We start from the raw sequence: 13,485 nt of genomic DNA, 5'->3' as shown, positions 1-13,485 counted from the left end.
GATCTTGCAGAGCAATGAACAGTTATTTATAGAGTGAAATAGATGGTTAGATAATTTTTTAACAATATACACTATTTTTAGAGCTTAGAATCCTAATTTGTTTTCACAACTATAATGTTTAAGTAGAGATGATTGATGTAATAGTTTTTCAATGCTTGAATTACAATTTTCGATGAATTACAAGGTGAAGCTTTACTTTATTTGGATAGGGTTCAACCCTATCAAACCATTTTCCTTATTATACGGATCCGATGTAAAATTGAATAGTTTGGTGTCACAATATTCAAAAAAATTTCTTTTGATTTTTGAACTTGGTCAATGAAATAAATGCAGCCACCCAATTTTTCATACAATGGTCAAGATTAATTGTGACCACCTTATACAAAAAGTAAATAGTCTCATTGTATATTTTTTTATTTATTTTATCCTAAGTCCTAACAATAAAAATGACCCAAGCCGGGCATCGAGACTCGGCGTAGCCAAAAATATAAAAATCATGATAACCCTAGAAATCCCGTATAGGTCTAGGAAAGCTTAATCTTGGCCTGCGTGATGAAAACCACGTATTTTCTCATAAAAGCTAGCACCTTCTCTCTCTCAAACCCCTAGCTCATGAAAGCTAGCATCATGCTCTCTCTTTAACCCCTAGCCTGCTGCACGAAAGCTCTAAACCCAATGGGTTGATTTTTGGCAAATGAAGTATGCGAAATAAAAGAATCCACAAAAAAATAAGCAACAAAAATAAAACAAGAAAGAAATAATAAAAAAAGAATATCAGGATTTACGTAGTTCGTCACAGATGTGACCACATCTACAGGCGAAGACGATTAATGTTTTTCACTAAATCTAAGAAAGAAAATTACAAGGCAAATGTTTTTCACTAAATCAAGGAAAAAAAATTACAAGACAACTTACTTGAGAAAACCAGATACTCAATCTCTCACAAAGCTTTCTTCTCTACAATTTTTTCTTTAACAAAAACCCCCCAAAATTTTCCTCTATTTTTCTGGATCTATTTCTCCCTCTAAAACTATCGTATGTTCTATCTTTTCCCATAAAGTTAGGAAACTCGACTTCATTTCTATTTAGACCTAAGGATCCATCCTAATCTAAGTAAGACTTATCCATAAACTTAGATCCTAAATGGTAGGTTCTACTCAAATAAATAGGAAACCTAAATTAAAGAAAATCAATCCCTTAAAATTAAGGATTCAAGAATTCGAGATAAATATCAACATAGCCATCGTCCCCCATTCCAAAAATTCACAAGGTTAATGCTCTTCTCTCAATGAATCATCAAAAGAGAAATATTCGAAAAGGTGATACAAGGTAATTTTATATTAAATGCAATTGATATCGAAATTGATATTAATAAGTCTTATAAATAAAATAGAAGTCCAAAACATTTAGGGTTCTTGATTTTATCTCTTGGTTTTTTAGATATATATAGCACTTTTGGAAAGTTTCATCTTTAGTATGAATTCCTAACATTATATATAGTATAAGAGAAAAGATGTGAGTGCCTTATCTAGGTCACCATATAGGAAATGTGGCATCTTCTAAAGAAAGAGGCAGGGGCCTCTTGTGCATAAGAAGTTAGGCCTCCATTTACAAGGCGGCCTCTACATACTCGTTGGTGCCTGCAAGGCCACCACATGCTTGTTGGTGCGTGAGAGTTGGTGTCTTGTAGAGAAGTTGTTTCCATGGAGATACTGGGTGGTTTATCTTTTTAATAAGAGAAAGTCTTTATTGTTTTCAAGTTTTTTTTCGGGATAATGGTTTAGCTATGGAATAGAGATAAAAGAATGGCGACTGCTGTCCATCAGGAGAGCTACTCTAAATAGGTTGCTCGACTATGTTTGTCAAGGGTTAGTGAGGCAACTTTGTGTCTCAAATTTTGTGTGCTTGTAATGCATGCTTTACGCTTAATTTTTGTTTATAGTTTGTACTCGCCTGTTTCATTTCTAGCTCATTGACTACATGTTCATAGTAGAATAAAACTTTTGGATTCTCTAGCTCTTTTAGAAACCGATTTTGGCTCCCTATACATAAATCACTTGTTGGATCGGGTAGGCCTCAGGAAGATGAGTGGTAGAATTGTGTTATTGCTAACCCTGGCTCCCATTTGTGCAGCTTTTTGCATCAGAACAGTGGCAACCATGAATGCATTTGAATAATTGGAAACTTTTGGAGCAGTCGATTTATTTGAGCAAACCCACCGGAGATACGAAACCTTAGCCCCAGAAAATGAAGTATCCGGCTTATGTTGGGTACTTGAGAGAGATTATGGGGCATGCTGTTATTGATGGGAGATGAATCCATGGGGTTATTGAACTGTGGTGCTAGGCCTTGTAGTTGAGCTAAACCCTTGTGCAACTTATTGTTCTCTTGTGCCAAGGCATCACAGAACGCTCTTACATTTGATCTTCCAAGGCCCTATCAATCTATCATAACACTTACTAACCATACTTTGCTATCTTAGTCTTTAAATCAGTTTTAGTATGTAGAATTAGGTTTGGTCAAATGATCTAGTATTTGATTTCTGCCATTATATATAAACTCAAAAAATTCTTTAGTTTACTTGTAGTTTATAATTTTTTTTTTATCCTCACAAGTCATATTCAACCAAAAACATATGTATTCGTGTTCGAAAAATCATTGATCCGTATTGGAACCGTCCAATCCAAAATATAAATTGTCCTGAGCAATCTGGATCTCGTAATATATCAGAATCCAACTGTGTCCCCCCAGCACCAGTCCGTTCAAACCGGTCCATACCGGTTCTTTGTCAAAGAACCAGAGAGAGATCCAGACCAGATGTTCCTAATGAACGGGGTTTTTCGACTTTTTAACAAAAAGTTTTGTGGTGGCCCACCTTTTTTTGTGAAAGTTTTATCTCTCAACACACCCATTATAAATAAAATCAAAAAAATCTTTAGTTTACTCGTAGTTTATCACTTTTGTTGATCCTCACAAAACATATTCAACCAAAAGCATATATATAAGTGTTTGAAAAATCAATGATCCGGATCGAAATCGACTTATCCAAAACAGAAATCATCCTGAGCGATTTCGATCTCTTAATGTATCAGGATGCAACCATATACCCCACAACCAGTCGGTCCATAGCGGTTCTTTGTCAGAGAACCAGATGGTTCCTGGGGTTTTTCCACATTTTTTTAATAAAAAGTCTTGTGGTGGCCTACCCATTTTTGTGAACGTTTTATCTCTGCACACACTATCACTCGTGGTGCCCACGTACACCACTAACATGCATATCTTCCATCGAGCAACATGCTTTTATGCGTGACGTGGAGTTCAAACCTTTTATGGTGTCACTTTCTCCCACCACCCCCCAATATAGAATTTTGTTTTGCTTTGCTTGTCTTTCTCAAACCTCTATTTCAAAGTTAGACCTCTACATTTGAGTAAAGAACTTGTTTACCCTCATATTTACGAATGCGGGCCTATTAATAAATCTATATTTGAGATGAATTTTTTTATTTAATTTTTAAGAATATATAATCTCTATCATGGAGATAATGAATATGAAAAAATAAATAAATTTTAATAATTAAAAATAATAATTATAGTAAGAAAACATTTAGAACGTTAGTTTCCATTTAATAATATATATAGTCATGCGGTGCAGCCCGTATGAAACAATTTTGAGAAAATTATAAAAAAAAACAACCTAAATTAGACTATCTATGCAACTTACCTTACCACAATCTTTTCTCTCACTTTTTTCCCCAAACAATATTTCTTCGCAAATAACCCCCCAATCCAAAAACCCAAAAGTAGAATGAAATAAGATTAAATTACCATTGTTTGTTTTCACCCAGTCTTCTCTCTCATGTTTTTACACGCACTCCGACAGCGTAAACACGTGTTTTGGCATTCTGAATGTGCGCTCTGGCAATGCAGGTCTGAGCCGCAGCGCTCCGACATTATGAGAACTCGCTCCAGTAGTGCAAAGACGCGCTTCGACATTCTGCTCCGACAATGAAGTCTCTGGAGCCACAACGCTCTGGCATTATGAGAACGAGCTCCAGCAGTACGCTACTTGGGACCCGCGAATTGATTTGATTTGTAACTTAGAACCCACGAATTGATTTGATTTGTAGCATTTCCATCCAAAAAAAATGTTTATTTTGGGAAAAAAAGTCAGAAAAAAGATTTAGATGGGATGAGTTACCTAGATAGCCCATTTTAAAATGTTTTTGTGTAATTTTCCCTTCTTTTAATCCTTTACTAAGAAACCACGACCAAATTAATTCAACTTTGGTGCCCTAAGTGACAATGGTCTGAAATTAATGGTTTTCATACTGATAAAGTATGTCATGTTCAAATAACTGCATGAGTATGTGGTTATGACAATAATTGCCGTCCAAGTGACTGCATGAGTATGCGGTTCTGACAATAATCGCCGTCCAAGCTGGAGATGGAGTGCAAGCTGCATATGGACTTGCATCATTTCTAGGGGCCACTTATGTTCCATCACTGTCCATTCCAAATTGGACGGACGCTAATGACCACGCATATCAGACAGTCGTACGGCGCATAGCCAGGGCGCATTAGCGAGCACTGTGTTGGAGCTCTGGCTCACTCGTGCGCGTGAGCGACTATTTGACCTTGAGCTGAAAACCGAAGTCTCCCCATTTTCTCAGCTCCATGGAAAACCCTAATTTTGCAATAAACCATCATAGCTTACAAATCCTGGAACAGAAACCCTATGTTTGCCGATTATAGATCCATAATAACCTGCAACTCTTGTGACAAAAGCCCTAAACTCTCCGATTTCAAATAAAACCATAGGATGAAATTTACTGGATCAAGAAAGAAACGGCTGACCAGCCATGGATTCCGGCTCCTGTTCACCCTCTCCATTGGTTATTTTGTGGTTCTTCTATGTTCAAGGTCTCTGCAACATCCTCTTGAAATGGAAGAAGATCAAATGCTTTCAGATGCTCTTAAAGAGACAGAATATATCGAGAATGGTCGGGCTCCAGAGATAAAACCGTCTTCTTGTGCTACAGTTGAGGAAATGGGAGCTGATTTTTCAGATGAGTCGGGAATTCAGAGCCTCAGGGTTAGAAAAATCATCAGAGATCACTTTCTCCTTCATGGTGCGCCCTCTAACTTCATATAATTCGTGTACCTATGCCTTTAGTACTGCATACTTGTCAGTGATTTGGGCGACTGCGTAGCATACTCGACTGGTATATGCAGCGTCTTCTGCCAATGGTTGGTTTGGTCTCTTTTGAGTAGAACGCCATAGATACAATGTTTAAAGAAGCTTAATTTTGTTACAGATCATAAGCAGTGAAGAAACATAGAATGTTTTTTTCAGGGCCAGTTTGAGTGCTTGGGGCCTTAGCAATGTTTTATAATAAAAAATAACAACTATCTACGAATACAAATTAGGGGTTGAGTAATCCGTTAACTAGGATGATGGGGTTAAAGAGACCTTCATACCTAGTCTTGAACAAGAGGTGTACTGGTTTTTGATGAATAGACATTTTTTCTTGTTTTTTGATGAATAGATCTTTTTGGTTTTGTCTGTATAATGAATATACTTAGTTGCATTGATGAAAACAGCTGAAATTTAGAAGAAGAAATGGAGCCAAATCATGGTTCCTTTTTGGCGGTAAATTTTCAAGTTGTGGGAGATTAATGTTGCCTATACTGTTAGCCAGTTCTAGTGGAATTTTGAAAGTATTTTACAGTCTCCACTCCATGCGGGCATCTGTGTGTCATATATATGAGTGAAAATCTGTATACAAATGCATGAAGCTCCTGGAATGCATGGACATATTCATTGCACGTGATTCATTATCATCATCATCATCGAAGCCTTTTCCTAACTATTTGGTGTCGGGTACATGAATCTTGGTCCAGGATTCTGCTCTATCAAGGGCGCCCCAAATTATTCATAGGTGCAAAATAATATTAAACGTGAATCACGTGCAATAGTAATTAGCAATGTAAGCATGCGATTTATTTTTGTTCTCATTCCATAGTTTTGAATTTTAGAAATGCTATGATGGTTACAACTTGCCATCGGGGTTTAATTTTCTTGTTATCTATTTTGCGCTGGCCCATTGATTCGAATGTTACTCAATTTCAAAATGGTAAGTTTATACTCAATCACATGAAGAAAGCTATCTATTTGTTCTAGTAGGAAATGTTGATGTACTTCTTTTTTGCCTTTTTGGGATCTAGTCATTGGAAAGAAATGATGAAAGGTGCTCTTGCATAATAAAATGAAAGAGCGGTTCTATATATAATGAATGAAAATAAGAAAATGGCTGGGTATCTACAGAATTGTAAAAACCGTGGATCTTTATGTATTTAATTCATATGTCAGGAGCTGCTAGAGTCCGCGACCTGTCTCCCGAGCAGTTTTGCAAGCAGGGTTTTGTTTTAGGAAAGGCATCTGAAGCAGGGTTTGGCAATGAAATGTACAAGGTCTTAACTGCTGCAGCATTGAGTGTTCTCTTAAACCGATCCCTGATCATCGGGCAAACCAGGCATTTTGATCCTCCTCTTACCTTCATTTTTTCCATCTGAAATTTTTGGCAGTAACTGTGACGTTCGTGTAGGGTACTTGTTGAATGTCTTAACATTATGAATCTCTTGGTTCTTCATGTCCATGTCAATGCTCTCTTGCTCATGCCAATCATGAGGACATTGCCCCATTCCTCTTTTTCCTCTTTTCTATTTAGCAAGCCTAACATGCAGACAAAGATGCATTGTTAATATTAGTGTGTCAAAAAAAAAAACAATTTTAGAGATGCTAGATTGTACACTAGTCTTGAGTCTTTTTTCTTTATTGTGTTGTAGATAGTTTGCTTTGATGTAATATTTAAAACAGAGATGCCTATAGATGCATAGTTTTTGCATTGTAAGTGATTTGTACCTTCATATGCTAACATTTTCCTTCAATATGTGCAGGGGAAAATATCCTTTTGGGGATTATATTGCTTATACCAATCTTTCATTCACCTTGCATGAAGTTAAGCATCTCTGGCGGCAGAATGATTGTGTTCACAAACATGGGAAACGTCTAACGATGAGAATGGATGATTTTGAGAAAACAGCTGATACGAATGTCCTATGTGGCAATTGGAGGGAATGGAAGCAACCTATCATCTGGTGAGGTGTGATTCAACTATTTTTTCTTTCTTCTTTTGGACTTGTAAAAGTTTTGACTGAGGTCCGTGTAATGGACATGGCCATAGATCCATGCTCCTGGGATGGCCATGGACCCATCCTCCTGGACTGTGGAATGGATCAACCAGCTTACTACACTTTGATGGAACTGACATAATGTGGTTGTGACAGTTTGGTTTAATAGAACACAATTTTCCCAGACAACTCTTGAGAAGTATACTAATCCAGTGGAAACCATTGGCCAATGGGGTTACTGTCATCCAATGAAAGGATGGACAGTGATACTGATGAATAGGGAGTGAGACCCACCAATGGGTTAATTCATGTTCTGGTGGGTGTCACTTCTCCATCGGCTTGCATGTTTTCATTGGACGGATGGCCCTTTGGGGATACTTTACCATTTGACAGTGGGGATTCACTATTTATCAAGAAAAAAAAAAAATGGAGAAGTCAAAGGAGGTCATTTCCGTTAGAAATTCCCATTGTTACTGCACCGAAAACACACTTCTGGACAATGAGATCACAGAAATTTGGAAGCATGCATGCATCATATGTTACTGAGCCACGACCTTTGGTGTGGCTGTTGAAGCGATAAACATTCACAGTTCTAATTATGTGACAGGTTCCAGAGTACGACAGATGCTGTTGCAATTCAATTTTTCTTGAAAAACATACACCCTGGAATGAGGGATGCTGCCTCTATGTTGTTTGGAGAGCCAAGGCTCTTGCGTGCTAGACCTAATGTATTTGGGGAGTTGATGAGTATTGTTGTACATCCTACACCTGCTATTGAAAAAGCTGTAAATTGGGTCCTTAAAGGTGGTCCAGATCCAGACATTACCTTGCACATGCGTTTGCAGATGAATAGGTGAACCAATCTTATTGTTTCACTACCTTTTTGACCTTTGAAGTTTTGTCCCTCATTTTTTCTGGGGTAATTGACAAATAAGTACATCTTGAATGGATAATTCTGCATCTATGGCTAATCTTTGCATATGGCCATTTGTGTATAATTGTGTGAATTCCTTTATCCTTGTTTAACTCCAATCAGTATTTGCTTCAGTGTGCTAAAATGAAAGACTTTTGGAGAACCAACAAGGATTTCATTTCATGTAAATATCTTCATGGTTCTCTAATTTTTTATTACTTTTATTTTTTTCAGTAGTACACAAAACTATTTGTAGTGCCGTAGTGACTGAAAAATCCTTTTTACGATATCTCCCATTATTTGGTGTATATCAGCCATTACCGAACATTATAGATGTGGTGTAAGTTATGATGCATGCCCTGGGTCATATCCAAATACTGAATATAACTTGAGAGACTCATATGAGCAACTTTTTTTCAGACCTGTCAGAGCAGTTAAAGCAGCATTGAGTTGCTTAAAGAAGGCCTTGGATGAATATCAAAACATGACCAGGAGACCTCGGGTGGTGGTGGTTTCTGATACACCTTCACTTATTGAAGATATTAAGCCAAACTTGAGTGGATTTGCTGAGGTTAGTAGCAATGAAGTTCATCATGTATACTTTTCATGGTCCTATTGATAACACCATCTGGTTAAATACACAGGTTCTTCATTTTGACTACATGTTATTTGAGAAGAATGTTTCCAGTGAGGTGCTCGATGGAATCCAAAATCAGGTACTTCAGCCTTTTTAGGTTTCCTTTTTTGTGTTTCATGTGGATGTTGACCGATTTTCTTGATGGATTGCACCAAAAAGAATGGTGGCTTGGGGATCACTTTTCTCTCTTGAAATAATAGGTGGCCCATCTGCCATGCACGACACTTGTTTAGTTGATTTTGTCTTCTTCCTGTTTTAGGAATGCCCTTGCTGAAAATTTTATATTAAGAAATAATGATATTTTGAACTTTGGCATTTCAGCCTTTAAAATTCAGGGTAAAAGATTGGGGCCCAACACCAAGGTGGGTAGCATTTGTGGATTTCTTCCTCGCATCACGTGCAAAGCATGCAGTTGTATCTGGGGCCCACAGGCGAGTTGGGACAACTTTTGCGCAATTAGTTGCAGGATTAGCAGCAGCACGGCAACTTGGTAAGTTTAGAAAACTTTTGCTCACACTTAGTCAAGGTTTTTGAAAGAGACCGTTTATGGCTATTATAGTGGCAACAACCCTTTCTGCCATAACGAAATGACATTGGTTCGTAGATTTTCTTCTTAACCGGGAGCTAGGAGACATTATAAGAGCCTGTTAAATCGCCAACCCCAATTAGTTAGGAAAAAGGCTTTGACGATGATGATAATAAGAGACTGTTAGAATGTTAATGGTAAAGGGCTTTATAATATGGGATTGTCTATAAAGAGACAATTTATGATTTGTACATGGAGGTCACAATCATTTCTATTCATTAGATGTCAAATTGGATGGCTTGGGGTGTATCATGAAGTCCAAGAATTTTTTTTTTGAAACTTTGCATACAACCACCCATTTTGAGATTTAAGGGACAAGTACAAAAATAAATGGTCTCTTTGTAGACAAACCCTTATAATATTAAACCACCGTTTCTAGAACCTTGTTTAAAATCTTTTGCAGTCAATGTTGGTTCTTAGAAAAATTAACCACCCCCAAAGAAAAATGGAATGTTTTGCTCTGAGAGAGAGAGAGTGTATCATCACTGACACTCTTGAAATTGGCAGATGAGGAGCACACTTCTGGTTTTTCATTTTATAGCAGCTTCCATAGCAACCTCTTGGTTACTGGCCTTGGGACTCAGGTTGGTTGGGGCCACGTATGGAACAGATTCTCAGGTCCATTGAGTTGTCGCGGCCAGCCCAACCAATGTGCCCTCACTCCTCTCCTCCCATCAGCTTGGTGGGATGCAACATGGCAGTCCCCCATTCCACGTGACATTAGGCGCATGCAAGCATATGGGGTCCACCTCTCAGACACTGGAGAAGTCAATGAGAGCCATATATTGGGCTCTTGTAAATTGAGGAAAGAAGTGATAAAGACAATTTCTTTCTCCCGAAAATAGGAATTGGATTAAAAGAAACTGCACTATAAGTTTGATTGACTCCAGAAAATTGTAGACCATTGGCTCCTTATAATGATGAACGGTGATGGATGAAGAGAGTGGGTCCATCGTTTGGGCCATGCACTGTCGTATTGTGTCATGCCCTCTATCACCAATATTCATTGGACCGTGGTATATCTTTCAATATTTTCCTGGCCCTAAATGGTGGGAGCTGATGCAAGAACCCAAACAGAGTGTATCGACCTTCATTGAGCTTGTAACCCTTTTGATCGATGATTCAAATACGATACGGTGCCTTCTAGCAAAGGAATCTTAATTGTTGAGGCTCTTCATCCGGGTGCTGTTCCATGGCAGTCATTTTATAATGTTGTTATGCCATATGCTAACCTGTTTAGATGTGTTTCATTTTGTGAGTTTCTGATACCGTGGCTTCTTGAGCTGCCATGTTTTCAGATTAGCCTCGTCAAAGGCTTCATATTGACTGTAAGTTCATGGAAGGGGTTTATCTGATTTATACTTAACGAATGTTTTAGTGGTCCATCAACTGTTTTGCTGTTTGTAATGGGTTTATAATTCTTGACTTGGTTGGAGGTAGGATGATGAAAGTTGTAATGTAACGTCAGTGTCCCAAATTCCAACCGCTAAACCTGAATTCACCAAAACAATCTTTTTAGAGTTGCAAGAACCAGATCTAAGCAGCTGCTTCGAACCGGCAATTAGTGCTCTAGCTGGTCTCGTTAGGTTCTCAGACCTGCTAGTCCATCAAATTAGGCATGGAATTAGTGTACTGGCTAGTTCAATATTTGGATAAGCCAGTCTATAACTAAAACGGCTGGTCCTGAAAATGTCAACTTTTTTCTTTAAGCTTTTTTTTTTTTTTATAACGTACTTTTTTCTTCATTTTTTTTAGTTAGTTTTAAGGAGGGTATTTTGACCTCTTCAGTTCTATATGGGGGTGTGTTTTGATAAGAGAACGGATTAATGTTTTATGGGATTGTATATTATGAGATCATTTATCTTTAATACAAAGTTACAATTATTCTTAGCAATTAGACGTCAAATTAGATGATTTGAGTTGAGTCGGTTTGAAAAAAAAATCGAACTTTGAGAGTAGTTAATGACAACCCCTATCGATGAATTAAAAATTTGGGCTTCAGCATAACTTTTGAGTCATGATTTTAGAGAGAGCAGAGAAGATTTTAGACCGGTACCATTGAGCTATCAAGTAACTTTTTTTTCTCCTCTCTTTTTTCACTTTTTTTTTTTTTTTTTTCTCATCTCTTCTTTCTTTTCTCTTTCTTCTTCCCTTTTTGTCTCTTCTTTTTTTTCTCTCAACCTAAAGAATTAGGAACTTAAAGAAAGATCCAGTTGGACCGATTGGTCCAATGTTGGGACCAGCCGGTCCATAACCATTAGCCAGTCCTTTTTAAAAAACATAAATTCATCGCTTGTAATTTATTTTACATTTTCTATTTTTCACAATTCACAAGATTTCACAATTCACAAGATCCCTTAAACAATTAGTTTGTTTGTTGTTTGTAATAACTTTTCAATAAATTATATTTTTTATTTTTCTATAATTTTCATTTTAATTTTTTGGATTGTATACTACGATACTATTTATTTTTGGTACAATGAGGTCACAACTTTTCTTAGCTATTGGACGTGAAATCTAATATATAAAAATATATTATAGCTTTCGAAAAAATTTGTTTTTGGACTTTGTGGTCAAGTAGTGACACGTCACCACCCGTTTGATTTCACATCTAACGGTTGACAATGATTGTGACCTTGTATTAAAAAGTAAATTGTCTCATCATACACATTTCCTTAATTTTTATTAGATTTCAAAGTTTTTTATTTTTGAAATATCTCAAAAGTCTTGCTGGTGAACCTATTCATGGTGAGTGTAGACTATTTACTTTGTGTATATGAAGGTCACAATTATTCTCACTCATTAGATGTCAAATTGGATAGTTTGAGGTGAGTCACAAAGTTTGAATTTTTTTTTTTTTAACTGTATTTACTCAATGATACTCTTACAACCACTTACTTTTAAATTTAAAAGGCAAGAATGAGTGTGACCTCTTTATACATATATAAATGGTCTCTTGGTAGACAATCTCTGATGTAATATACCACTTATTGGAGTCAAAGTGAGCAGATTGAAGACCAAGGCAAAAATAACACCTTTAGTATGGATCCGATTGGATCTAAAAAATAATTTTATATTTATAAAATAATATAAAACAAAAAATACTATATAATATATATATATATTATAATATATTAATTGTTGGGTTAGATCTGGATTGGATCCACTTGTACTTGGATCCGATCCAAAATGCTATTTGGATCCAAATCCAATATGTTTGATCCATACCTGACTTTGGATAGAATCCAAAATTTGGGTTTTGAATCCAAACGAGATAAATTCTCTGGCCCAAAAACCTCCGTCTCTCTCTCTCAAGATCTTCTTAGATGCCCCATCTCTGTGGAGACATCCGGCATAATTAGAACGAAATAGAGAAATTAGAATATGCCCCCTGCTCTTCCTCTCTCTTTGTTCTTTACCATGACAGTAGGATTCATTTTTTAATGCATTCACCCTTTTAAAATCCGTTTTGGAGATAAATTGGAGATCGAAAATTTAAGAAGTCCATCATCTAAACCATCATGTTCATGAATTAAAAAAAAAAGAAAAAAGAAAATTTAACCTTGAAAATGGTTCATCATGTACTTGTTATATGACTATTTATTTCAATTCTTCAAAGATCATGAGACTTCCATTATTTTTGGAGCTTCAAATATTTGAAATCATTGCAAATTCAGATTCATTAATGTCTTGAGATTTTAACTATTTTTGGAACTTCCAATTCATGAGATTTACACTATTTTTGAAGCTTCAAATCTATTTGCAATGATTTCAAATATGTTTCTGAGTCCTAAACCCTTAAAAAACAAGACGGATGAAATGATGTCGTAAATCCATTCAAAACCGCAATAGACGCATGAGTCCACTCACTGAAGACATTTATTAGAGGCCCCCCACCTTATTATTTCCCCCTAATTTTAAGAAAGAAAATTGTTTCATGTAGCGGGGACCACATTTCTATATTTTCTGTTATCGAGGTATAAAGAATTCGTTTTAAAGATGAATGCAAATAGTGGTCAATCTAAAAACAATCGAAACTAATTGTCCAAATATTTTCTTAATATAATTATTATTTTTAATTTTTTTAATTTATTTATTTTTCATATTCATGATCTCCATGTTGAAGATTACATGTCTTAAAAAATTAGGTTCAAAAAT

At 36.4% G+C, this 13,485-nt stretch overlaps 1 protein-coding gene across 4 annotated transcripts; it reads left to right on the top strand.

Annotated features, from left to right (window-relative positions):
* Positions 1 to 4,390: 4,390 nt before the first annotated feature.
* LOC18434450 (uncharacterized) lies at positions 4,391 to 10,710 on the top strand. Of its 4 annotated transcripts, none has more exons than XM_006844520.4 (8): positions 4,391 to 5,129; positions 6,371 to 6,533; positions 6,958 to 7,158; positions 7,799 to 8,044; positions 8,525 to 8,675; positions 8,749 to 8,820; positions 9,063 to 9,231; positions 9,835 to 10,710. In XM_006844520.4, exons 1-8 carry the CDS (start codon positions 4,820 to 4,822, stop codon positions 10,170 to 10,172), a joined length of 1,650 nt encoding a protein of 549 aa, XP_006844583.3. In that variant the 5' UTR covers positions 4,391 to 4,819; the 3' UTR covers positions 10,173 to 10,710. The 4 variants fall into 4 exon arrangements, with proteins under 4 accessions (XP_006844583.3, XP_088726645.1, XP_088726644.1 ...); XM_088870519.1 differs by having other exon boundaries at positions 4,435 to 5,129; positions 6,958 to 7,163; XM_088870518.1 differs by lacking the exon at positions 6,371 to 6,533 and having other exon boundaries at positions 4,528 to 5,129; positions 6,958 to 7,163.
* The last annotated feature ends 2,775 nt before the right edge of the window (positions 10,711 to 13,485 follow it).

Source organism: Amborella trichopoda, chromosome 6, assembly GCF_054954075.1.
Source record: "Amborella trichopoda isolate Santa Cruz 75 chromosome 6, AtrichopodaSantaCruz75HAP2 v2.0, whole genome shotgun sequence".
Lineage (NCBI taxonomy): Eukaryota > Viridiplantae > Streptophyta > Magnoliopsida > Amborellales > Amborellaceae > Amborella > Amborella trichopoda.
The sequence above is the reverse complement of the archived record's forward strand: the minus strand, read 5'-3'. Positions and strand labels throughout refer to the sequence as shown.